This window comes from Amblyomma mixtum, chromosome 4, assembly GCF_055824585.1.
Source record: "Amblyomma mixtum isolate Tamu chromosome 4, ASM5582458v1, whole genome shotgun sequence".
Classification (NCBI taxonomy): Eukaryota; Metazoa; Arthropoda; class Arachnida; order Ixodida; family Ixodidae; genus Amblyomma; species Amblyomma mixtum.
The window spans coordinates 35,354,298-35,378,870 of NC_143015.1; the positions used below are offsets into that span (position 1 = coordinate 35,354,298).

The 24,573-nt window shown below is 47.9% G+C and overlaps 1 protein-coding gene across 1 annotated transcript; it reads left to right on the forward strand.

The window, feature by feature from the left end:
* Positions 1-5,966: 5,966 nt before the first annotated feature.
* On the forward strand, positions 5,967-7,616 carry LOC149346112 (uncharacterized). Its single transcript, XM_089541256.1, has 2 exons — positions 5,967-6,553; positions 7,526-7,616. Exons 1-2 carry the CDS (start codon positions 5,967-5,969, stop codon positions 7,614-7,616), a joined length of 678 nt encoding a protein of 225 aa, XP_089397382.1.
* The last annotated feature ends 16,957 nt before the right edge of the window (positions 7,617-24,573 follow it).

Here is a 24,573-nt window from a genome sequence, read left to right on the forward strand (position 1 = left end):
ACAGCGGGTTTCAGCATGCGGTATACTTTGACAGTGCCGAAGTTTTCGGATATATATTTTTCTCATTTTGTTTAATTCTCTGTCTAGACTGCTCTCTAGAAACTCTCTCACGGCCAGTTGGGCGGGTTGTGATGGCGTTGCAAGGTGAGGTGTCATCTCTAGACCTCTCGGCTAATTTCGTCTCAGACATCGGTGGTTATTCGTGTGACATCTCCAACCATATAGCATTATTATAGTCTGAACTCAAACAAGACAGCGTTGTCAGCTGTAGATGAAAAGAATTTCGGAAGCAGCATGATAAGAGAATCTCGCACTGTTGCAAACGACAACGCAGCCTGTGCCCACGTCCTACTGGTGTTGATATTAGTATTGAGAAGTAAAGAACAGGCGGCAGTCTTACAGTTAGCTGGTGGATACCCAAACCGTATTGTGACGAAAGGAGGAGGGATCATGAGAGAAACAGGGATATTAAAAAAAAATATCGTTATGCTTGTTCATCGCAAAACTCGACATCTCGCAATACGGATCACCGCGCTGTATTTGTGCACTGCTTCACCGCACCGACGTCCTGCTGTCTTTTTTTTTTATTATTGATTTCACGTATATTGTCACGCAGCAGTTGGTAAAGGTAGCGCCGCGTCTAGACGGCAGAGGAACGCCAACACTGAGAAGATGCGACAGCACACCGAGACGGCCAGGGTGGAACGTCCAGTTTCGTTTTCTGCAGCAGCGAACAGCGTGGTGCACGAGCTGCGTGCCGAACAGCCGCCGAGCGGCTATTGTTGTAGACGCGACATTACCCTCCCTCTCAGAAAGAGCATCGGCCCGATGCTTTAACAAGAAAATAGGGAGAAAGAAAAAAAAACAGAGTAATGCGCAGCACTTAGTCACTAAATGTCTCGCGAAAAATAGGGCTTCATCCGCACTACATGAACAGTCTCTGGTCTCTGCTGACGGTGAGTAGTCTGGCAAGCCCCATCCGGGAGAACTTCATAGGTTACGTCGCTTAGCTGACGGAGAACTCTGTAGGGGCCGAAATACTGCTTGAGCAATTTTTCGGAAAGACCACGGCGTCTAATGGGGGTCCATACCCACACTTTGTCGTCCGGGCCGAACGTTATGAGTCTGCGGCGGCGGTTGTAACGTCGGGCGTCACGGTCTTGTTGGTTCCGGATGCGCACTCTCGCAAGTTCTCGAAGTTCATCTGCGCGAAGCGTGAACTCCTCGGCGCCAACGTCGGGGTCGCGGCCATCATGGGCAGCATTGCTTCCAACATTGTCGACACTTCGCGGCCGTACAACAGACAGAAGGGCGTCCTCCGCGTGGTTTCCTGTTTTGTCGTGTTATACGCGAAAGTAATATATGGCAGGATATCATCCCAAGATCGATGCTCAACGTCAACATACATGGACAGGATGTCGACGAGAGTTTTGTTGAAGCTCTCGGTCTGGCCATTCGTCTGGGGATGGTAGGCGGTTGTTTTCCTGTGAGCAGTGCCACTCAGCCGCATGAGGGATTCGAAGAGTTTGGCAGTGAAAGTGGTGCACTATCCATGATAATTAGTGCTGGAGCGCCACGCCTGAGGACGACGTGCTCCACGAAAAATTTCGCACCCTCGGCTGCTGTGCCGCGCTGGAGGGCCTTGGTTTCAGCGTAGCGTGTAAGGTAATCAGTGGCGACCATAATCCACCGGTTTCCCGAAGATGAAGTTGGAAAAGGGCCGAGAAGGTCCATGCCAACTTGCTCAAACGAGAGTCTGGGCGCTTGAACGGGATGTAAAAGTCCAGCTGTCTTGACAGGGGGTGCTTTCCGTCGTTGACAATTACGGCGTGTGCGCACGTAGCGTCGTACAGTCGCCGCAAGCTTAGGACAGTAATAGCTCTTTTTGATCCGAGCCAGGGTGCGGGCGTAGCCGAGGTGACCGGCGGTGGCCTCGTCATGACACGCCTGCAAGATTTCTTCACGGATATTCGCTGGAACGACGAGGAAGTAGTCGCTTCCGGTTGGAGAAAAGCTGGCTTTGTACAGCACGTTGTTGCGCAGACAAAAGGAGGACTGGGTTCTTGCGAAGGGCTGGGGAACCTCCGTGGTACGTGTTTCCAGGAAGTCGATGAGAGGTTTCAGCGCCGGGTCCTCACGCTGCTGACTGGAAATAGTAGCTGCGTCTACGGCTACGATGAGAGGAAAGTCCGGTTCGTCGTCGTCGCGCGCAGCCTCGACTGGATATCTGGACAAGCAATCGGCATCGCTGTGCTGGCGCCCTGATTTATACATCATGGGCATGTCGAACTCCTGAAGACGTAAACTCCAACGCGCAAGGCGGCCAGAGGGACCCCGTAAGTTCGTCAACCAGCAGAGAGAGTGGTGGTCGGTTACGACTTGAAAATGCCGGCCGTACAGGTAAGGTCGAAATTTCGTCACAGCCCATACCGCGGCAAGGCATTCTTTTTCGGTCGTGGAATAATTAGATTCAGCACGATACAGAGTGCGGTTGGCGTATGCTATCACGCGCTCAGCGCCGTCCTGCCACTGGACGAATACAGCACCGAGGCCCACGTTTCTGGCGTCTGTGCTGACCAGAGTCCCCGCACGAAAATCGAAATGACCAAGGACAGGCGTCGTTTGCAAGCATCGCCGTAATTCATCAAATGCCTGCTGCTGCTGATCTGTCCACGCGAATGGGACGTCCTCTCTTGTAAGATGCGTCAACGGTGCTGCAAGACGAAAAACATTGGCAGTGAACCGCCAGTAATACGGGCAAAGGCGCAAAAAACGTCGGACCGTTTTCTTGTCCGAAGGAGTGGGAAAGTTGGCGACGGCAGCTGTTTTAGCAGGATCCGGCCGGAATCCACGATGGCTGACGACATGGCCCAGGAAAAGTGGCATTTCTCGGGCTTCAACGTCAGGCCGGCAGATCTTATAGCCTGTAGCACGGTCAAGAGGTGTTCTTCGAACGTTGGCGAAAATACAACAACGTCGTCCAGGTATACCAAGCACGTCTGCCATTTCAGGCCCAACGAAACAGTGTCCATCATTCTCTTAAATGTTGCCGGAGCCGAACACAAACCGAGAGGAAGGACCTTGAACTCATAAAGGCCATCCGGCGTCACGAACGGTGTCTTCTCGCGATCCCGCTCGTCAGCTTTGATCTGCCAGTAACCACTTTTTAAGTCGAGCGAAGAAAAGTAGCGCGCGTGCCGCAGCCGGTCAAGAGAGTCGTCAGTGCCTGGTAACGGGTAGACGTCTTTCTTCGTAACCTGGTTAAGCTTCCTCTAGTCAACGCGAAATCGCAGACTGCGATCCTTCTTATTAACCAAAACCATAGGCGAAGCACACGGGCTCCTCGATGGCTGAATAACACTATCCTGCAGCATCTCCTGAACTTGTTCAGCTGTGGCCTAACGCTCCCGCAATGAGACACGGTATGGGTTTTATCGAATTGGTCGGGTACTGTAGTCCGTTATGATGCGGTGCTTAGCGAAAGGTGTCTGTTTGACTGCCGACGTAGACGAGAAACAGTCTTGGAACTGATGCAGAAGGCCGACTAGGTTTTCCCTATCGGTTAGGAGTAAGCCTGGGTTCACGTCGAGGATCAACTGAGGTGTGCGATAAGTGGACGCTTCGCTCTAGAGGGTAAGACAGTCGTGAGTTTCAGCGATGGCCTCGAAGTATGCGACCGCAGCGCCCTTGGCGATGTGTTGCCGTTCGGTCCCGAAATTCGTTACAAGGACATCTGCCAGGCCGTTCCGTAGCATGACGGTACGCCTCGTGATGCAGACCCCATGAGAGAGCACAGACACAGTGTTCTGTTCTGCTACGCCGTCAGCACTGCACCGGTCATCACAACTGATGGTAACGAAGGCACAGAATCGCGGAGGCACGGTCACATCGGCGTCGATTATGCGCATGGCCGCTCTGCATGGTTCGGTGTCAGCTGAAATCGTTCCAGGGGTCGAAAATGTTACCAGACGACCAGGAAGGTTTATGATGGCACCGTGCTCGCGCAAAAAGTACATTCCAAGGATCAGGTCTTTGCAGCAGTGTGGCAGGATAACAAAAGTGCCAACAAAAGTAGAATTGGCAATGGTGACTCGAGCAGTGCACCTTCCAACAGGCGTCATGAGGTGACCGCCAGCAGTACGAATTTGAGCTCCATCCCATTCTGCCTTTACCTTGCTGAAGTGATCCGCGAGGTGCTTGCTTATTATCGAAATGTCCGCGCCTGTATCGACTGAAGCAGTCACTGGTTGACCGTCAACGTGAATGCGCAGGTCGGCGCTAACAACAGCGTCGGTGTCAAGGAAACTCAGTGTCACAGAATCGGGCTGCGGCGGCATCGGGATCTCGGCATCGCGCTCCGGCGGCATTCGGGGGATTTCGTTATATCTGCTGTCAGCAACCTTCCCCCCTGAGGTCGCCGCTTTCAGTTTCCCCGGCGCGGGCTTGGAGACCGGCCCCGCAGTCCGTCTGCGAAAGCCTGGCGGCTGGGCGACGTGCTTCGTGCAAGAGACGGAGATCGGAGTCGGCGTGTAGAGGTGGTGTCATGGGCAGAAAGGTATTCCTCTATTTCGTGGGGTCGCTCACCGAAACGGGGACAGGGAGCGTCCCGTGGGAAACCCCGAAGGCCGATTTCACGGTAGGGGCAATGGCGATACAGGTGGCCGGCTTCCCCGCAATGGTAACAGAGCGGCTGCTGGTCAGAAGTGCGCCTAACAGCCGCCTTCTGGGGCGGTGGACGCATGGCAGGTCCTCGCTGAGGCCGCTGGTAGAATGACGGTGGCGGAGCGGTTGGCGGCGGCGGGTGGTACGGCAAGCCTTGCACAGGTGGCAACTCGGAACGGAGAGCCGCGGCGTAGCTCATGGGGCGTGGCTCCGGCATAAATGGAGGAGGCGGTGAAAATGCTCGGCGAATCTCGCCATACACCACTTCGGTAAGAGCCGCAGCCATCGGATCGCAAGATGCAAGGGTCAATTTCTGGAGCTCTTTACGGACCACCGAGCGTATGAGCTCACGCAACGACGAATTGTCGCTGGACACGCTCAAAGAAGCCGCACTGGCCCTTGGCTCACCACACAAGGAGTCATTTCGGCGGCAACGCTGCTGCAAGGCCCGCTCAATGGCGGTCGCCTCTTTGATGAAGTCGGCTACCGTCTGCGGCGGATTTCGGACCAAACCAGCGAAGAGTTGGTCCTGCACACCTTGCATCAGGTGGCGGAGCTTCGTGGATTCCGCCACATCTGGGTCCGCGCGCCGACAAAGACGGGTCACGTCCTCGGCGAACATAGCAACGCTCTCATTAGGCTTTCGAACGCGAGCGTCCAGGAGGCGCCGCGCACAATTCCGGGGGTCCGTGCTAGCAAAGGTTTCCCGGGCCTGTTGGCGGAAGGTATCCCAGCTTAGAATATCGGCCTCCCTGTTCTCTAACCAAGTCTTGGCTCCGTCTTCGAGGGCGAAATACACGTTCCGCAGCTTCTGCGCAGGGCTCCACTGGATGAAATCGGCGACCCGCTCAAGCTCATCAAGCCAGTCTTCAACGTATTCGAAAGTGACGCCATGGAAGTTGGCTGGCACGCCAGCGCTAGCTTGCGCCATGATGGTATGCTCCCCAGGTCGATGAGTGCGTGCTGTGGTGTCCAGCTATCGCCGCCGCCGTTACTAATGCGCATGCGCGCCAAAAACTAATAAAAGGCGTGCGCCGCAACCTACGGGTGGGTTATTCTCAGCCAGCCACGCACCGACGAACATGCGGGAATAAACGCCGCGTTCGCCCCTGGAAACTTGTCTGCTCCTTGCATGAACGCGCGCTCATGAACGCGCACGTCTGATGAACTACGCATCACAGCAACTGGCTACGAGGATGGGATAGAAGACGGCGTTCTTCAGTTTTGGAAGGCAGGTGTTTCCGAATTTCACTCCGTGAAGAAGACTATCGTTTTTGCAGTGTGCGGAGCCGGTGACTGTCGTCATGACTGGGGCCGAGGCAGCAGTGACGCACTACGCTGGGCGACTGGGCCAACTGGCACCCTTCGACGAGTCCGCCAGCGATTGGGCTTCGTACGAAGAGCGGCTTACGTCGTTCCTGATTGTCAACGGAGTACCCGACGGCGACAAGGTACACTCGTTTTTGAGCGTTATCGGTCCGAAGACCTACGGGTTGTTGAAGCCATTAACTGCTCCAGACCTGCCTTCTATGAAAAGTTTCGATGTTTTCAAGGAAGTTTTGAGCGACCTCCTGTCCCCGAAGCCGTCCGTCATTGGAGAACGGGCCAAGTTTCACCGGAGGTCTCAACGAGAAGGCGAGTCCATATCTAGTTATGTTGCCGAGCTTCGTAAACTGTCGCAAACGTGCGAGTTTGGAAAGGCCCTTGACGAGTCCCTTCGGGACCGCTTCGTGTGTGGCCTGATACGAGAAGAAATTCAGCGAGTGCTTTTCACGGAAGATAGCAAGCTTACGTTCCAGAAAGCGGTGGAGAGGGCTCTTGCAATGGAAGAGGCTAAAAAGAGTGCTGCTGAAGCACGGGCACCGACGCCGCAGTCAGCGATGTGCACAAGGTGCAGGCTGAAGCGCAGAAAACACGCAAAAGCTGTTTTCGCTGTGGTTCGCCAAAACAGACGAGTGAAGCATGCCCTCACTTGGACGCCACCTGTTTCAGTTGCAACAAAAAGGGGCATATCCAGAGAGCCCACTAAATCCACGAGGGGCACCCAGGCATCGTGCGCAGCAAGCAACTGGCGCACAGCTACGTGTGGTGGCCTTCCATCGAGGCGGACCTCGAACATCGTGTCAAGGCCTGCGTAAGTTGTCAAGAACAGCGTTCCGAGCCGTGCAAAGCGCCCCTTCATCCTTGGTCTTAGCCAACAGCACCATGGCAGCGCGTACATATAGATTTTGCTGGCCCCTTTTTGAACGCAATGTTTCTTGTGGTCGAGGACGCGCATTCCAAGTGGCTGGAAGTGTTTGTTATGCGCTCGACTACGTCGAACGCTACAGTTTACAAACTGACAGAACTGTTTGCGCGGTTTGGTTTCCCAGAAACCATGGTCACTGATAACGACCCGCAGTTTACTTCCGAAGAGTTCAAGCTTTTTGTGAAAGCATTGGGCTGTCGTCACGTGCTTACTGCACCGTATCATCCCAGCTCAAACGGGCTTGCAGAGCGTTTTATTCACACACTTAAAAACGCTCTTCGGAAGTCCAGCGGAGCGGACACATTACATCTGAGGCTTCACAAATTTGCTTACCTATCGCAACTCGCCCCATGCGACAACAACTGAGTCACCAGCAAACTTGCTACTAGGACGACGGCTGCGAAATCGACTCGATGTTGTCAAGCCAGCGGTGGGAGGAAGGGTTGCATATAATCAGTTCCAGCAATCTTTGGCTCGCCCACGTCGTGATCGTGAAATAGCAGTCGGTGACTAAGTGATGGCTCGCAATTATCGAGGCAGACCAAACTGGGTCCCTGGTGTTGTTGTGGGGCAGTCCGGCCCTTTGTCTTTTACCGTTCGTGCTACCAAACCCAGAGGCAGTTTCACCCGGCGTCGTCACAAGGGCCAGCTGCTCGTGCGGACCATGGATCCGGACCGCGAGGCATCCAACCAGGAGGGAGACTAGTTCCTGGCGTTTCCACCAAGCGTCGATCCAGTAACATCCTCCGCCCCTACTACCAGTGGTCCTGCCGCTTCGCAAGCGTTCCAGACGGCGGGTGCAAGACGCTACCCGACCAGAGACCGTCGACCACCGGACAGATATCAAGCTGGAGTTTAACTTGTTAAATTATCCAATATAAAAGGGGAGGGATGTGTTGTACAGCTATCGCCGCCGCCGTCACTAATGCGCATGCGCGCCACACACTAATTAAAGGCGTGCGCCGCAACCTACGGGTGGGTTATTCTCAGCCAGCCACGCACCGACGAACATGCGGGAATAAACGCCGCGTTCGCCCCTGGAAACTTGTCTGCTCCTTCGCATGAACGCGCGCTCATGAACGCGCGCGTCTGATGAACCACGCTTCACAACAGGTGCCTGTTTGGGGAGGAGACCAAACTCTGAGGCCAGTCCCAGGAGGTGGCGGGTGCTGCGGTGAACGGCCGTGCAGACAAGCGGTAGGTGGGCGGGACTCGATGAGCGGCTGTCTGGAGGGGTCCTGGACATGGGGATTTGAGCCCGCAACCTCCACCAGTGTCACGTAGCAGTTGGTACAGGTAGCGCCGCGTCTAGACGGTAGGGGAACGCCAACACCGAGAAGATGCGACAGCACACCGAGACGGCCAGAGTGGAACGTCCAGTTTCGTCTTCTTAAGCACCGAACAGCGTGGCGCACGAGCTGCGTGCCGAACAGCCGCTGAGCGTCTATTGTTGTAGGCACGGCAATATAATCAAATATCAAAAAATTACGCCGATATTCTGATTTTTTTTCTATGAGGCAGAATTATAATTTATAAACGAGAGTGGTTCTCATCCCGACAGCTTAATACTATCAAAAACAAGGCTATTGCATGCTTTTTGCGCAATATTTTATTGTTCAGTAATATTTATTTCTATCTTTACGAGGCATTAAAGTTCTCAACCTGTCTTTAGCAAGCTCAGCGGTTACCCTTAGTAACGCCGCCCCAGTTTGTTTTTTTTTAAGGCGAAGCAGTCTTTGCCTACCTCAACCAGATTCTGTGATGTGTATCTGTGGGAAGAAGAGGTACAGTCATTAATTATTTACTTAAACACTAATTTATCTAACTTTATTTAGAAGGATGGCCTCAGGCCTACGTGGTAAGTGGCTTGTTTAGGGAGCCGGACTCCTAAACGAAGTTCAGCCAGGCATTGAGTTTGCGCTTGGTGTCACTGCTGGAGATCTTCCAGTCTTCCTATGTCTGTATGTGGAGGGCAGATTTGTTGCTCGCCGTGGAGGTGTACGTCCAGATGTGGTCCTGTGAATCGACATTGCAGTCAGCAGCCGATCCTGTTTCGATGCCATGGACTCAGATATAATTAATAAACTGGCGTCGTGAGTATCATGCGGTATACTCTCGCACTTCATAGACAACCAGTGTAGTGGTTTTCGAGCTATGTTTACTTAACCTGTTTTTAGCAAGCCTAAGCGGTTTACCTTAACGACGCCTCCCCAGATCCCATCCGCTCTGCCAGATCTAAGCAGCTATGTCACACCTTTCTAATGCGAAAGCATAATTACTCCCATTACCAGAAAAGCCGATGGCGTGTGTGTGTTAGTGAGTGTACCGCAGCTGCCCAGAAAATCCCAGCGATAGCAAGAAAGGTAGGCTGACGTCATCAAGCGACCGCATGACGCAGACAGCAAGTTGAGCATCGCCACTTCAGACAAGACTATACATGTCGTTCCTATATGCATACTCGCCATTGACTGACCCCCATGTCGCGCCTGTTTTCCCGACAACATTCGTGACAAAATCACAACCGTTTGTCGCACAGCGTGCTGGGTAGTGTCATTCGACTTCTTGTTGCATGCAGCTTACTTCTGCTAGTCAACTTCGGGGCTACCTCATTTGCGAGAGGGATTCAAACCGACTACATAGCACTTTCGATTGTGTACCTTCCCAGACTCTTTACCCCTTTCATTAGGGAGCGGTTGCGGTGTCCACCGAGATGTGAGACAGTTACCACCACATTTCCTTCCCTCAAAAGCAAATTTTTGTTTAAAAACTGTGATGCAAGCTTTCGTCGTACAGCATTCCGAATGATGTCGTACGAGCATCAGTGTGTGTGGGTGGGTGTCAATGCACCCAGTAAGGCTTTCGCATTTTCACGCGTGAGCAGTCTTAACTCTCTTTGCGAAACTTTTTTCTGTTCATTTTTTCGATACATTCCCGAAGCTCTTCTTAGAAGCTATTGTTTAAAAACTTAAATTCCTTTATGCCTCGAACCGGTTGCACATTCCTTCCTAACATAGCCTCATGCAGGAAGGCTCCAGACGAAGATGTGACTGTCAGCGTGCGACATCGCTCGAGAAGACTGAAGTGCCGGCACTCACAGCGAACGCTCCAGTGCTTCTAAGCACACAATACTGCACTCGCTCGAACCCCATTAATCAAGGGATCAGCCTGAGCTCCGCGCTGCCTTTTCGCGGAACGCTCGCAAGAAAAGTGCTCTTCACGTGCGGCCCACGTGTAACGATATACCATCGGTTTATCTCTCACTCATGTACACAACGGGATGCGCTTCATGAGAAAAGGTAGAGCTGCTCACTTCAAAAGAATGCCTTTCCATAAAAACGTTCCCAAGTTATTGACCGCTTTTGTATTTTCCTTCTTTTATCCTTAAGGTTATTCGTGCTCATAATGTGTCAGATCAATTCGTACCAACTGATGCAATTGATGCTGTATATTATGGAACTTAGTTGAGGCGTATATATATAAAGCAGCACACTTAACACAGTCCAGTTGCATTTTGGCCTGTCTTCACAAGCGAACAACAATGAGGCCCGTAGTTGTTGCCATAGTTCTTCAACTTTTCTTGTATCACGTTGCGGCAGGTGAGTTTCTGCTCGCTACCAAAGCCTTACTTTTTCCTCAGACCGTAGGTCTTAAAATGTTTAACCCAATTGCACCAGTTGTAAGGCATATGATCAGCGCTAGCCAGTTAATATTGTGCATTCGCAATTCTTGCTTCTGTTGGCTGTGTTGATGCCTTGCCTAATAGAATTACAATCGCATTTCTCTTTTGGAAGGAGTGGAACGAGTGGCTTAAGTTTTGAGAACTGAATCATTGTCGTGCAGCGTCATGAGGGCGTTTTTACTCCATACTTCCAGTAGCATGTTTCCGGCCCTTACCTCCCGCGTACCTGCAGCATTCCGAGCACAGCGCTTTGCTTTGGCTGCGTCCATGGCCCTCCCTCAGCGCGCCTTATCTACCAATTCGCAGTTGGTGACTTTAACGTAACAACGAAGGCAGCTACTGCGCACACGAGCAGGATGCGACGCCATCAGGTTTATTTCAAAATGTTTCCTTTAGTTGAATTTCAAGGCGCCTGCCGGCGTCTTGTTGCGATCCCGCTCCCCCATGACGGCGACAAAGTTGGCACGAGACGCGAAGCACGGGCTGTGTGCGCGTAATGGTCACGTGATGTGGAAGCTCTGGCCTCGGCGCCACCGCTGCTGCTCGCAATGGAGATGGGGAACTTAGCTTAGCTTATCCTAGGGGAACTTAGCTTCTATAATGTTTTGAAGGCCACACCCTCTGGTTCTAGCGGTTCTCGAACCACGGGTGCGGCCAACAAGAAAGACAGCCCCAAGGAAACAAGAGTAGGGCCTTTATTTCGGCAACATGAAACAACAAATGCACTCGTTCAGGACACATTGGAAGCAGAATACCAGGAGTCCACAACCCCATGGGTTAAACAAATTAATGGCAGGAACACGGTATTCACGCAGACGTAAAAGTAGGGTGTGCCCGCCCGGGCAGAAACACCAGCATAACGACACATGCAGCCTCAGTTTGCGCCGTATCTCCCTCCATGAAAATGCCCGCGTACCCTCCTCAATGTACGTCTAACTAGGGAGGGTAGCGGCCCCTTAAACCACTTCTGCGCATGACCTGATGATAAGCGTGTAGGCTGGCAGGTAGCCTATACGCTGTAGTCAGAACCCATCGAACATAAAATGCTGCCTGATATTTCTCTAAAAAGTTTGATGCAATCGTTTCGTGCATCTAACGAACTTGATATTATTACCTCGCTATTCTGAACAACTGCCAAGAAATAATTTCGCATGTTATCGCTATGTGCATTCCTTCGCAGATGTGTGATTCTGTTCTGTCATAAGCTTCAGTGCTCGTTGTGGTAATTCCATATCTTTATCTCAAGACATAATGCTCACGTTCTGAAGTTCACTACTATCGGCTCCCACAAACATCCCATGAGTTCTATTAGGGCTCACTATACGCTACATAAACACTCCAACGTTGAAGGAAAGGGCATTAACAGTCGGCAATGCTTTAGGGAGGCTAGTCTGTCGTTGATAATTACGTAGGTGTGTGCTAACTTCATGAATGACATAAAAAAAATACACCACGAGACACCAAGGGCTTACAGTGGTGTTTATTTTTACATACTACAATTCCACATTATGTGATTTTAGTAGGTGGGAGAAAAACAAAACATCAGACTCAACAAAATAGCAATTGACAAATGAACAGGAGCACATTAAAGCGAAACAAGAAACAAAAGAAAAACATTTGGTAAAAAAGAATACTACCGATGGCGTAAATCTTAACTACTGCTGGCCTTGCCATTTACTCATTTTAATTAAATGGTTCCACTAGGTGGACAGATGACCACCTTTATTGTACATGCATACAAACGTAGTCGAAAGTTTTTGTTCAATTTTCTAGATTTCCTCCTAGAAGTAAGCCTGTCAGTGCATCATTCCCGTCCCTCAAAAAAAAAACACTAATCTGAACACCCACTAAAAAGAAACTCATGGTACAACAGATTGTTGGGCCAGTTGCTGAAACGACATAATCATGAAAACTTCGCGCAAACCAAGACGAGCCACGAGGCGCATTTGTGTGCGTATTTCTGCCTCGTGTACAGTCTTGGTGTGCTTAGTTTTCTGGAGAAAAAGAACACAGCATGCTGCGCGGAATTTTATATTCCCTGCTTCGTTTCGAGATTTACCCATGTACATATCGTCTTCCGTAGCAGGCAATGAGTGATCATCTTTGCGAAGAAGTGCGTTTACCTCGGCGACACAATAGGTTCAGTTCTGAGAAACATTTGCAGTGAATGCGCAGCAATCCCACATTGAATGCTCAACAACCTACAGCAGGGATCTACAGCGCATTCCAACCCCGAGACTGAAGTCAAAGATCACATCCAAGAAGCTGAAAGTCTTTTTCTCAACTCTAGCAAAGTGTTAGATAAAGTATGTCATTAACTATGGCTTGGCTTTAAAAAATTACTAAACGTGGATGGCAACTTACTGTAAAAGAATGAAGGTTGTCTTGCTTACCACTCTCTCTCTTTATTGGTCCTTTTGGCGGCAACTTTCCATGAAATCCACTCCGCCGTATTACTATGCACAGTACTTGATCCTTTCGGCAGTCTTATTCCCGCTAATGCTCTCGTGTCTCGTAACGTCTAACTTTACGTTTCGCACTTAACGTTTCATCGTTTGAGATAAAAATTATATACTAACCATACTTCTCTCGGACGTTAATGCAAAGGAATATCTGTTTCATGGCTGCTGCATCTTCTTGCTTACGCTTTCTTGGTACTGGACTGCCATCACCACCATGTGACAATATCCGAGCAGTGCGTATGTGACCGCAGTAAACCACGCCACGAAGTGGGCACTGAATCATGGATAATGTTAACTTCGGCTCGCTCGTTCAAACCTGGCACCGGACGACAATGAAACCACCATCTCGCTGAGAGAGTGGGTATTAACGATAGTGTACTTATTAAAAAAGCCTTATTTAATCCCACTAATTCTATTCACCGGCTGTTTACAGGAGTTATTCCGGGGCCTGAAATGGGAACAGTTGGGGATAAGAGGTAATCCAGAATAGCTAAGTAATCTGTGATTCGCTGATGACATTGCCTTTACTAAGTCACTCAGGACATGAACTGTATATCATGATCACTTAGTTACACATGCACAACAGAACGGTAGGCCTTAAAATTAACATGCAGAAAATAAAATTAATGTTCAACAGTCTCGCAAGGGAGCAGCAGTTCAGAATTGGTAGCGAGGTGCTGGAACTGGCAAGGGAAAACATCTACTTAGGGCAGGTAGTGGTTGCTGATGAGGATCCAGGGAAGCAAATAACTATAATAAGAATGGGCTGGAGCGCATATGACAGGTTCTCTCCGATCATGAATGAAAGTTTGCCAATATCCCTTACGAGAAAGGTATACAACAGCTTTATTTTACCAGTACTCAAATTTGGGCAGAAACAAACAGGGTTCAGCTTAAATTAAGCATAACGCAACGAGCTATGCAACAAAAATGATAGGTGTAACGTTAAGAGACTGGAAGCGGGCGCAGGGGGTTAACAACATCCTAGTCGAAATGAAGAGGAAGAAGTGGGCTTAGGCAGGGCATGTAATCCGAAGGCAAGTTAACCGTTGGTCCTTAAGGGTAACGCAGTGAATTCCGAGAAGGCAAGCGTAGCAGGGGGCGCCAGAAAGTTAGGTGGGCGGATGAGATGACGTTTGCGGGGTTACGGTGGCCACAGCTGGGAAAGGACAGGGTAAATTGGAGAGACTTGGGAGGGACCTTTGCCCTGCATGGGCGTATTATGGCTCATGATGATGCCTAAATGCTGAATAATACGATAGTGTTTACTGTTCTTATAATTTTCTGGAGGCGGCAGAAACTTAGCTGGATATATGAGGTGAGGAATTTCGCTTCTTCAGAATGGTCGTAGTTGGCAGCGGACAGTAATAATTGAAGTTCAGCCGAAGAGGGCTTGTGTAGAATTGGATTTAATCCGGCTGATTATGTCAATAACGAAGAAAGAGCCGACTCCTTTGGAACAAAACAATTCATAAATATAAGCGAGCTCGGCTCGACAGCGACAGAAAAACCTTTAAGCAATCTATTAAATATCGCAGGGCTTACAATTTAACATCCTCTACTATGGTACCTATTATTTTAGAAATGTTATGACAGAAAAACTTATCGTTATTAGGGTTGCTTTCAGTGACTATTCTAGCGAGAATTGTTCGCGGAAGCAATTTTTCGCGCCATATTGTCACTGCGGAAAATCGCAAAGCTGGAATTCTTGCTACTTTCTCTTAACAGTATATCCGGAACGATATAAATTTTCATTACTTTGGGTCTTTTTTTGGGCAGTAGTTCTTTCGCTGCACGTGGCATTCTCAGTCGCTATACGAAGAATGCGGGGAATACATGACGGAGCAGAAGCTATAAAACACTTGATATCTAGTGGAATCATTCAATTATAAGTGCGATTTCAAGAAATTTAGTAGTTACTTCATGGTTTCACCGCTGTATGACGCGTTGCTACTCTAGCGCAGTCTGCTGACTTACTAAAGACGTCCTCCGTGCGCGCATGTCATGAGAGAGAGAGTCAAAATAATAAAAATTTGGCTTTATTTTCGATGCGTGAGGGCAAGGGGAAGGCTTCTTGGCAAACCATTCAGCTCTGTTGAAATATTAAGGTCGAGCGATACTTTTTCGCCAGCCGTATCGACACTCTTTACCGAGAGGGTTCTTTTCCATCAGGCTCGCATCAGTCAGACCTACCACATTAGCAGTTGTAAACGCCATAGCCAAATGATGCTGCAAGATGCCACAAGATGCAAACGCCACAAGATGCTCGGCCAGCGGAAATAATTGCCGACCGTGCGACTTAGGCGCTGTCCTCAAGTTTGTTGTGGTTATGCGGCCCGGCCAAAAGCGCTCAAAAGAATGGTCTGTGCTTTGTTTATTAAAGTACGATTACGATCAGTGTAGAAAGCGTCAAACAGACAGCAACGAGCCGGATCCTCTAATGCCACATCATTCACCGTTCTCCCATTGACTCTGAACGTTCCAGAACATAACACCACGGCTTCGCATCGAATCGGCACCGTCCTTATGTCTCCCAAGCTGTATAGCGCGGAAGTTTCGTGACCGCTACAATACTACCAAAAAACTGCCGTAGCCTGAATGCAGCGCTCGTGGAGGTGTATCTGACCTTGCGTGTAGTAGAGTCATGCTGGAATAAAATGGTGAACAGCGCCTGATAAAAAAACACAAAAAACAAGTTATTTCATATTTATTATTTCAGCCTCCGCGCACAACTAGCCTTTTTCATGTTTGAGACTAAAAGGTCCACCCATACACCAGGTGTAAAGGAATATCTCGCTGAAAACTGGAAATGTACGACATATATGTGTCCGCTTTTCAGTTCGGCATGATTGCAGCAGTCTGGCAGCCGACACAAGACTAATATCCAGGAATATTTGTGCTTTTTTTTCGGATTCAGAAGAAACGAGATGTATATTTGGCTCCCATTTCTCGCAGTTTCTTACTGCTCTTTCTTTACGTCACTGCTACACATCGTAAATTTGACTTGTGTTGCACCTTTAATGGAACGAAATATGGCTCATACCCAACTCTCTTCGAGTAGCAAGACTGCTCTTCTTCGAGTTACATTCAGCTCTATAGTAATGTGCAATTTACTTTTTTTACTTTTGCATTCCTTCCCTTAGACTCAAGTTCATGAAAGAGATTTTTCATTCTTCTATCAAAGCAATTATTAGGACCCTAAACAATGTCTCAGTCATTAAAGAGCACCAAAAAACCACAAAATTAGAGCGTAATAAGGAACCACTCGCATGCCAGCAAAGATGTACAGAAAGCTTCAATTTAACTGCACTAAACCTGTGAAGTTAAGTTATAGCTATGGCCTCAGTTCTGGTTTCTGTACGCATATGCCTGAAAATTAGTTTTATCCTGAACTTTATTGGCTTCTATTGTTCTTTGCCAGCTGAACACGACACAAAAAATTGCAAAAACTCCACCGAAAATCAGAATAAGACGTACAGCACTTCCAGTCCTTCGAGTGAGTAACTGTTAACGCATTTACAACACTGCTTCTTCATTACCTTCAAACCGAACAACTTTGTGGGCCAAGTCATGACAAACGTTAATGCAGCAATAAGCATCATAGAGCATTACTGTTTCCGCCATTGGCTTTCCGAAGGATCGACGTGGTTTTCAGTGGACGAGGCAGTAAAGTACTGCTGAGCAATACAGTGAAAATTTGAAAAAATGCCACTGTGCTGCGCTGGCTGTGCTCTGCCTGCTGTGCTCCAAAAAGAAGAAAAAAAAGAACGAATTTGCAGATATCACATGTCTTCACTTTACCTATCATTTTTGAGGCAACAACAACAACAACCTGGTTACCACAGCATACCGCACCTGTGTTTACTGAAACTGCTATGTGGTATGTGAGCAAAAAAGCAAAGCGGCACTGCACAGAGCGAAGAAAAGTGACTTTCGCTGGAAATTAGTTCGCTAAGCAGTGATGCTTAATATTGCCTGATTTTATTTACTTGTTTTCTGTGCATTTACTCTTTGAGGCATCTCAGAGACGAGTAGTAAAAGCTCGTTTTATCACTGGAAAACTTCTTGCAATTTTCGCCGATAGGCAGTTGGGCGTGAGGTCCTCATTTTCAGAGGTCTTTGGTATGAATGAATCGGTCCACATGAGTGGGAAGTTAGCACTTTATGTTCGACGCAGAATGACGCGTGCGATGAGCAATGCTAAATAACTTAATAATGGTGTCGTCCGCGTAATAAATGTCATGAAATAAAGTCGAAAAAACTTCTAGCAGATTCTTTTGCTTCGTAAGCCAATGATTAGTTTGGTCGATGATGCGCTACCACTCACTGAGTTAGGAGAGGTAAACCTTTCACCTTGGTCATGAATAGATTAAGGAATATTAAAGTCGTGAGCGCGAGATCAAAATATAGCAAACAGAAACGAACACGGGAAAAGCTCACGCGGTATCGCAGCGCCTGCACGGAAATTAAGTGTAGCATGCTTGGCGGCATGGCGACTGTGAACCGTCACGGCACCTGAGATGTGCTCACGTTACCAAAATTAGGCTATACGCTAGGTTTATGTTTCGAACCTCGCACATTCTACTTCAACATGATTCACGTCGGCCATTGCACCTGTCTGGACTCTTCCCCTCGTTCCCTCCTCCTTCCTCTTGCCCTCGTGTTTCTGCTAGTGCGCTGCTTTTTCCTAGAATGTCGTACCAACTCGCCCACCAGTCTACGCTATTGAACTCTTCGGCTTGCACAGAGCACATCCTCCTACTCTTCGAGAAAAAGGCATCCGTGACGTATTGAATTTGCCAACGGACACGTTGCGCATTACGCATTAGGGAAAATATCCGTTTTTTTTTTTCTTCTTTCTCTATGGTCATGTGCGGTATTCTCTAATCGACTACGTGTCGCCCTATCACCGCTATACATTTTCACACCTGTTCAAATGCATTCACCGCACGAATCGATGAGCCCATAACCTGTTTATTCTTCCGCGCCCTCATATAGGCTTTTAATTGTATACAGCCATGTCGTTTCCCCTTCGACAATTTTTTCTCCAGTGTTTAAAATGTCCTCTTCCATTTTTTTTTTGTATTAGTGTATGCAATACCTCATTTGAGCGCTTCTAAGCAACGAGGTTGTAGTGACCGAAACCGCGAGCCCTGGAGGCCAAACCAGATAACAGATAAGTTCACGGGGCTAACATGCTCTAATAAGAAATTAGTGGGCGCGTTAGAGATAGTGAATGAAGAAAGTTTTGTTAATTTCTCCTTACCGTTTTTCAAAATTGCCCTTTTTTTGCTTTTCCAAACGCTCAACCATGGTCAGGGAATTGTGTTAATAGTAAAGAGACAAAAAAGGGGCGCATGGTCAACATGCTAGGAAGCAAATATCTGGCCCAGTGGGACTGTGACTCAAATTTAATATAACTAAAAGAACTCGGAGAAGGAAATGAAAATGGACAAGCACCTCTTAGCATTTAGGCGGCGTTCTTGCCTAGATAAATGAACCCATAATTTTGTGTGCGTCCACTTTCATGAACCACGTCCTTGTCGAGACTACATTTATCCAGCTGGTCCCTAGCTTCTATATTCACATTAATTCAATATATCGAAGTCTCTGTGTTCTCCATTTATCTGGCTTCCTTTTCTAGTTCCGGAGTTGGTATTCTGCACGATCGACAAACTGATTTTCAGCGTTTGGTATGAACTAAACCTTTATAGTCATTCTGCTTCGTCCTTCGTATGGGGCTTCATTTTTTAAAATGCATTTAAGGATCGAAATGGTGTAATCGCCAATTTATTTAAGTAACTAGTGTGAGGGAACAAAAAAAAATTGAATGGCTGGTATGATTTATCGACCATTACACTCCAGCTTAGAAATACATTAGGTGGCTGCGGCGCAATTAATTCTAGCCATGCAAACGCATGCAAATAAGGATTCCTGAGAAAAAATAACGTCTAAACACCTTTGTTTTTTGTTTTGTGCTGAAGTGTAAAGCTAAAATTTGACCATCTATAACTACAAAATGAAATTTCGACTGCAAGATCTGTATTAATGCGCAGTGGGGCAGGAGTGAAGCGCGAACAGCGTTTGTAAACAAAAAAAAAATTCTTCCTGTCTATTTCCTACCAAAGTACATATTCTTAAGAAGGTTCTGAAGAGATACCTCCGTGCTAATAAAAAGGAGTGACAATAAGTGTTCATATTCATTCATTTATATGAGGACAAAGTGTGTCCGGTGTGAAACTAGATAACAAATACGTGTTGGGGGGAAAATAACTTGGAAACTGGATGACGCAGGCAATAAAAGTAGAAGACAGAGGGCGATCTGGCTAAACTATGCAACATGATCTAGACTGTATAAGAAGAGAGAAGTTGGAATCTATACATGCTATAGACAACAGAAAGCAAGGAGCTGCATAAAAGCGGCAGGCAAAAATTCAAACTCATTGCTAAGTTCTGTGTTTTTCAAGCAAAAAAAAACAAGATGGGTACATTAATTGCATCTGACTGGATGGGGCTAGCAAGGACATAAATTCTGCATATAACACAATGTCGTCCCTGAGCCGAACTACCGTACTCAGCTTGCTCTTTTACTACGTACACGTACCAGCCCGTTTGCGTTAACACTGCATTCCTGAGCATTGCCTGTGTTCTGCATATTTTAACTAGTGGCTTTGATTTGGAGGGCTGTTATTTAGGTGAATATAATCCCATGTTTCTTTTCCAATTCTCGCTTCCTTACTTTATTTCTAAAGTGTTCCAATTTAAGAAAGAAGGAATCTGTATGAGACCCATTTGCTTTATTCGTTTGCTACCAATAATACACCTAAGTTATGAAACATTTATGGTAGCTTGTTGTCCCACTATCTCATGTCACGATTTTATTACGCTCCTGATGAGTCAGGTCTTAACTGCAAATCAATAAGGAAAAAGTTAAGAGGACCCTATCACGACACTAAAACAAAAAGCTGCATGGCTTCATATCACTCCCACCATTTTGTTCAAACACGTAGTTGTGGATCAGTGCCTGTTGTATTCGGCTAGTAATCCCAAGATCGCGTCCTCGATCGCAGCATCGACTACACAATCAATGCTATTGATGCAGCAGTATGTTTGCTTTATCATTTATGTTCCCTTCAGACGGAATAGCCGCTACCGCTGACAGGCCTATACCGTGTGAGTGGATGGCGTATTTACTCCGTCAATAAGAGTGTGACGCGCTGTGCCCCCTCCGCACTCCACCGATCCAATCCAGCAATCACATTATGACATGCCATACTCCCTTTCCACTCACCCCTACCCAACGCCCCTTCATCCCCCACGTTCTCTTCCTCTTCCCTCCCATTCGAAAAAAAAATGGCTGTGGTTTAGCTCTGGTTAAACTGGACTGACGCGATAGCTACAGCTGGCCAAGTGGAACTCGCTCAATCCAATTGCTAAGTCCGTCTTTCGCCGCTCCGTTTCGCTGGGCATTCCTTCTTCATCTTCCTCCCTGGACGTGGATTCACTCTCTTCAATCTTCTCTCCCTCTTCACTCCTCTCCCACACGGTTTCGCCATAGCGCAGCACTGCCGGCTGCTTCTCCGCGCCACGTGACCATCCACGTGACCGGCCACGACGCCGCCGCGTTGAAGGCTCGGAATGCTAGCGTAATGTAGGCGCGCAGTGCCGCGTGCTCTGACGTCACGCCGCGCATGCGCACAACTGACCAGGCGGGCGGCGTCTGCTCCGCCGTCGGCGCAGCGGCGAGGCGCGCCACGCCCACACCAACCGCTTGCTCTGATGTCACTCCGCGCATGAGCACAGCTGGCGGAGGGTGGTGCCGCGGCTCAGCGCGCAGCCACGCTGACCTCGCGAAGAGGCTGGCATACAAAAATGACAAAACCAATGACGCCACAGAATATTTCGTAGCATTGTCCTAACGACAATTCTTCTCTTGTTTTGTAGTATATTTCTCCAGTAATTTAGTTTTTTATGTAGTACGTGCTGTAGCGTGTAACTCTGTGGTAACTCAGTTCTGTTCAGTTCATTTATTTCAGTCATATACAATGACTGAGGAGAAAGGAAAAAAAGCCCCGCAGGCGGCTTGACAAAGCTCCCATCTCCCGTAGCGGCTTGGCACGGCGATGACAGACTACACAAAATTGTAATGTTACTACAAGTTTTCGGTCAAAAATATCTGTTGTGACGAAAGAAATCTTTCTCCTGTGTTTTTCGACTGGGCTCCGCCACCTTCTCGCTCGCTCCTCTTCCCTGAAACTAGCGAGGTTGTGTCACACCTTGATTGACGGACCGGGTCACGCCACCCGCCCTCTCCTCTTTGACACCCACCACCAGCACCAGCCGCATGTCACCCTCTCCGTCTTCCTTCTTCTCCCTTATCTTTTCATCTTTCTCTCGTTTCAAAGTGTTAAGGAGAGTTCCTCGCTATTCACTTTGAAAACCTGCCAACCGAGCGTCAGACGGGGGATCGAACACATCATGCTGACAAGGCGGTTTTAATCTTATCGCATAAAGCACCGTGCTGTGCGATGTCAGCTTATGTCAAGAACCCCAGGACATCTAAATCAGCTCGGATCCTTAGATTACGGAGTCCGCCCTAGTCAGTGTGTCGGTTCGGAGGATTATAAGTACCAAATTTTGCAATTCTTCTTATTCAAAGAAAAGCGCTTTATTCGAGGGATCAAGTCTAATACTTTTGTTTTGTTTTTTGTTTTTTAAACATATCTAATCTTAATTTTCGCAATAATATCTTCACTAGAGTCTAACCAAAATTAATATTGCCCTTGAGATGTGTTCGGGTACTTCAGGCTGACGCTTAACAGTTAACTGAGCACTAATTGTTTTTTCCAAGGTGAAAACAAAGCAAACAGTGGCGATAACTCTCCTCAAGTAAACAGCAATACTAGCGCTCCTACGAACCTGGAAAGTAAGTAGGTCTTCGATTGTATTCATTTAACTGAACAGTCGTATAAACCACTCCGATCAAATTGTAACCATTAGAGTACATTCTTCTTTCTACAGAACACTGTGGCATTTTGCAGTCAACAGAAAAGGCAAGCATGCATAAGAAAGATATTTGAATAGTTCTGAGCACCTACAGCGTTTTGAGAAACAGCCACCACGCTACAGATACATATGACCCATTCGAGATAATGTCGGCATTCATTGAAAGTTCGCGGCGTTGCCGCCTTCGTTAAATGTTTTGGCAAGTATTTCGATAAAATTGTTACGAGGGCGGCTTCGTTGAGAATGTGCAAGCGGTTTCACTGACTCTGTACTAAGCAACAATCCTTCTGAAGTTCTTGTGATGCAGTTGCATGTAAAGTCTTGAGATGCTCACGTCGCCCAGCCTACAGGTGCAAAATAAGAGGTACGCAAGTAAATGATGGCAGAGAGGTGCACGATCCAATCTAGTTCGGCGGCTGCTGCAGCTTCCTTCGCTCCGTAGGATGCGCTTGAGCGTTAATCTATATTTCCTATTATGTGCGCATTCATTGGTACTTCTGAAAAGGGCACCACTCATCCATTGTCACACTAAATGGAAGCAGGAATATTCTTTTGATCTCTAAAAACGGGGTGGCAACGTGTCCACAGAGAGGTACAGGTGTCCACCGAGATATGCGAGACAGATACATTTCCTTTCCTCAAAAACCAATTTATCGTCGAACAAGGCGTACAGCCGAACGGGCGATGGCGTTCTGTGGACTCCCTAGAAGTGGCGCAAGACGCTGTCGCGTTCCACTCTTAGAGGCGAAGCTCAACGCCTTAACCACACATCAGTGACACAAGCAGCAACACCGCGCTTATAAGGCTTTCGCCTCACCGCACTTTAGGTCAACAAAGTGCCTCCCCTGAACTTTTGTCCCATCAGGACGCCAAACCCTGCAATTTCCATTTTTTTTTCAATCCGCGAAATACCGCTTTATTCCACGGAACTAGTTTTATAACCGATCTTTGTTTTTTCCATATCTTAAACCTTTAAGAAGAATTTTCTCAATAAAATCTTCAATAGAGTCTTCCCGAAAGTAAGATTGCCCTTGAGATGTGGTCAGGCACTCCAGGATGGAGTTTAACAGTTAACTGAGCACTAATTCTTTTCTTTCAAGGTGCAAACAAAGCAAACAATGATCATAGCCCTTCTCAAGAAGTGAGCAATACTACCGCTGCTACTAACGAGGAATGTAAGTAGCTCTTTGTTTCTATGCTTCTAACTGAAAAGTAGTGCAAGCCATTCTAAACAAATTTTAACCCTTATAACGCACCCTGCATTCTGAAAAACACAGCGGCAGTTTGCAGTCACCAGGAAATATGAGCATACATCGGAAAGATTTTTAATAGTTCTGTAGACCTAGCACATTTTGAGCTAGGGACACCACACTATGGATACAGATAGCCCAGTGGAGCTGTTGTCGGCATTCCCTGAAAGTTCGAGTCGTTGTTACCTTCGCAAACTGTTTTGGGAAATATGGCGATATGAATGTTTTGAGGGCGGCTTCGTTGGGAAACTGAAAGCGGCTTCTGTGACTCACGATGAACCTCAATATAATTCGTATGAACTTCTTGCGATGAAGTTGCATGTAATATCTTGAGATGCATGCTAGCGTCGCACAGCTTACTGGGGCGAGGTAAGCGGTAAGCACGTAATTTGTAGCAGACAGGTACACATTAGAGCCTTGTACCAGCTACCTATCTGGTTCTGACGGCTGCTGCGGCTCTCTTCGCTCGGTAGAATGAGCTTCAACATGGCTCTCTCTATCTCTTATTATGTGTGCATTCTTTGGTAGTTCTGACCAGCCCACCACTGATCCGCTATCATAATTAATGGAAGCAGGAAAATGCTTCGGATGGCTTAAACCGAGGTGGCAACGCCGAATAATCACTATACCACTCTTTTTCCACGAAAAAAACAGTCTGATACAGTTTTTAAAACCCACAAATTACAACCTTGAAATTCGGGCTTGTTGGTTCATACTTCGGAGCAATAGCGCAAACATGACAAGGGACCAAGAACGAGTAGACACACACAGCGCTGTGTGTGTCTACTCGTTCTTGGTCCCTTTTCCTGTTTGCGCTATTGCTCCGAACCACCAATTACAAGTGTACATGGTAACGGCTATGTTTCCCATCAGTGAGAGGCCATCCGGGTATCCTTTGCCTTATGTGAATGCTTCAATTTCTTTTCCCCTCAGCACGCTGCCGATTTTGCGTCAGCACTCCTGGAGCTCAAGCAATCAAACGCGAACACTAAAAACTGCGCCCCATGAATGAAGCAGTTTTTCTTCTTCGACAATGTACTTCCAGAGGACAGTCGCGACGAGTCTAGAGATAGCCCCAAGTGCAGTATTTTGTTTCCTTGAAGTATTTGCAGGGTTGCGTCTACCCACTCTTTATATTGTGTTGTGACTTTGGGGCACCCCACCGCTGCCACCAATGTTGTGACTGGGGCATCCCACCGCTGCCACCAATGTTGTGCCATAGAGGTGGTCCCGTAGCGCTCGCCACCCGTTTCGTGACTGAGCGCT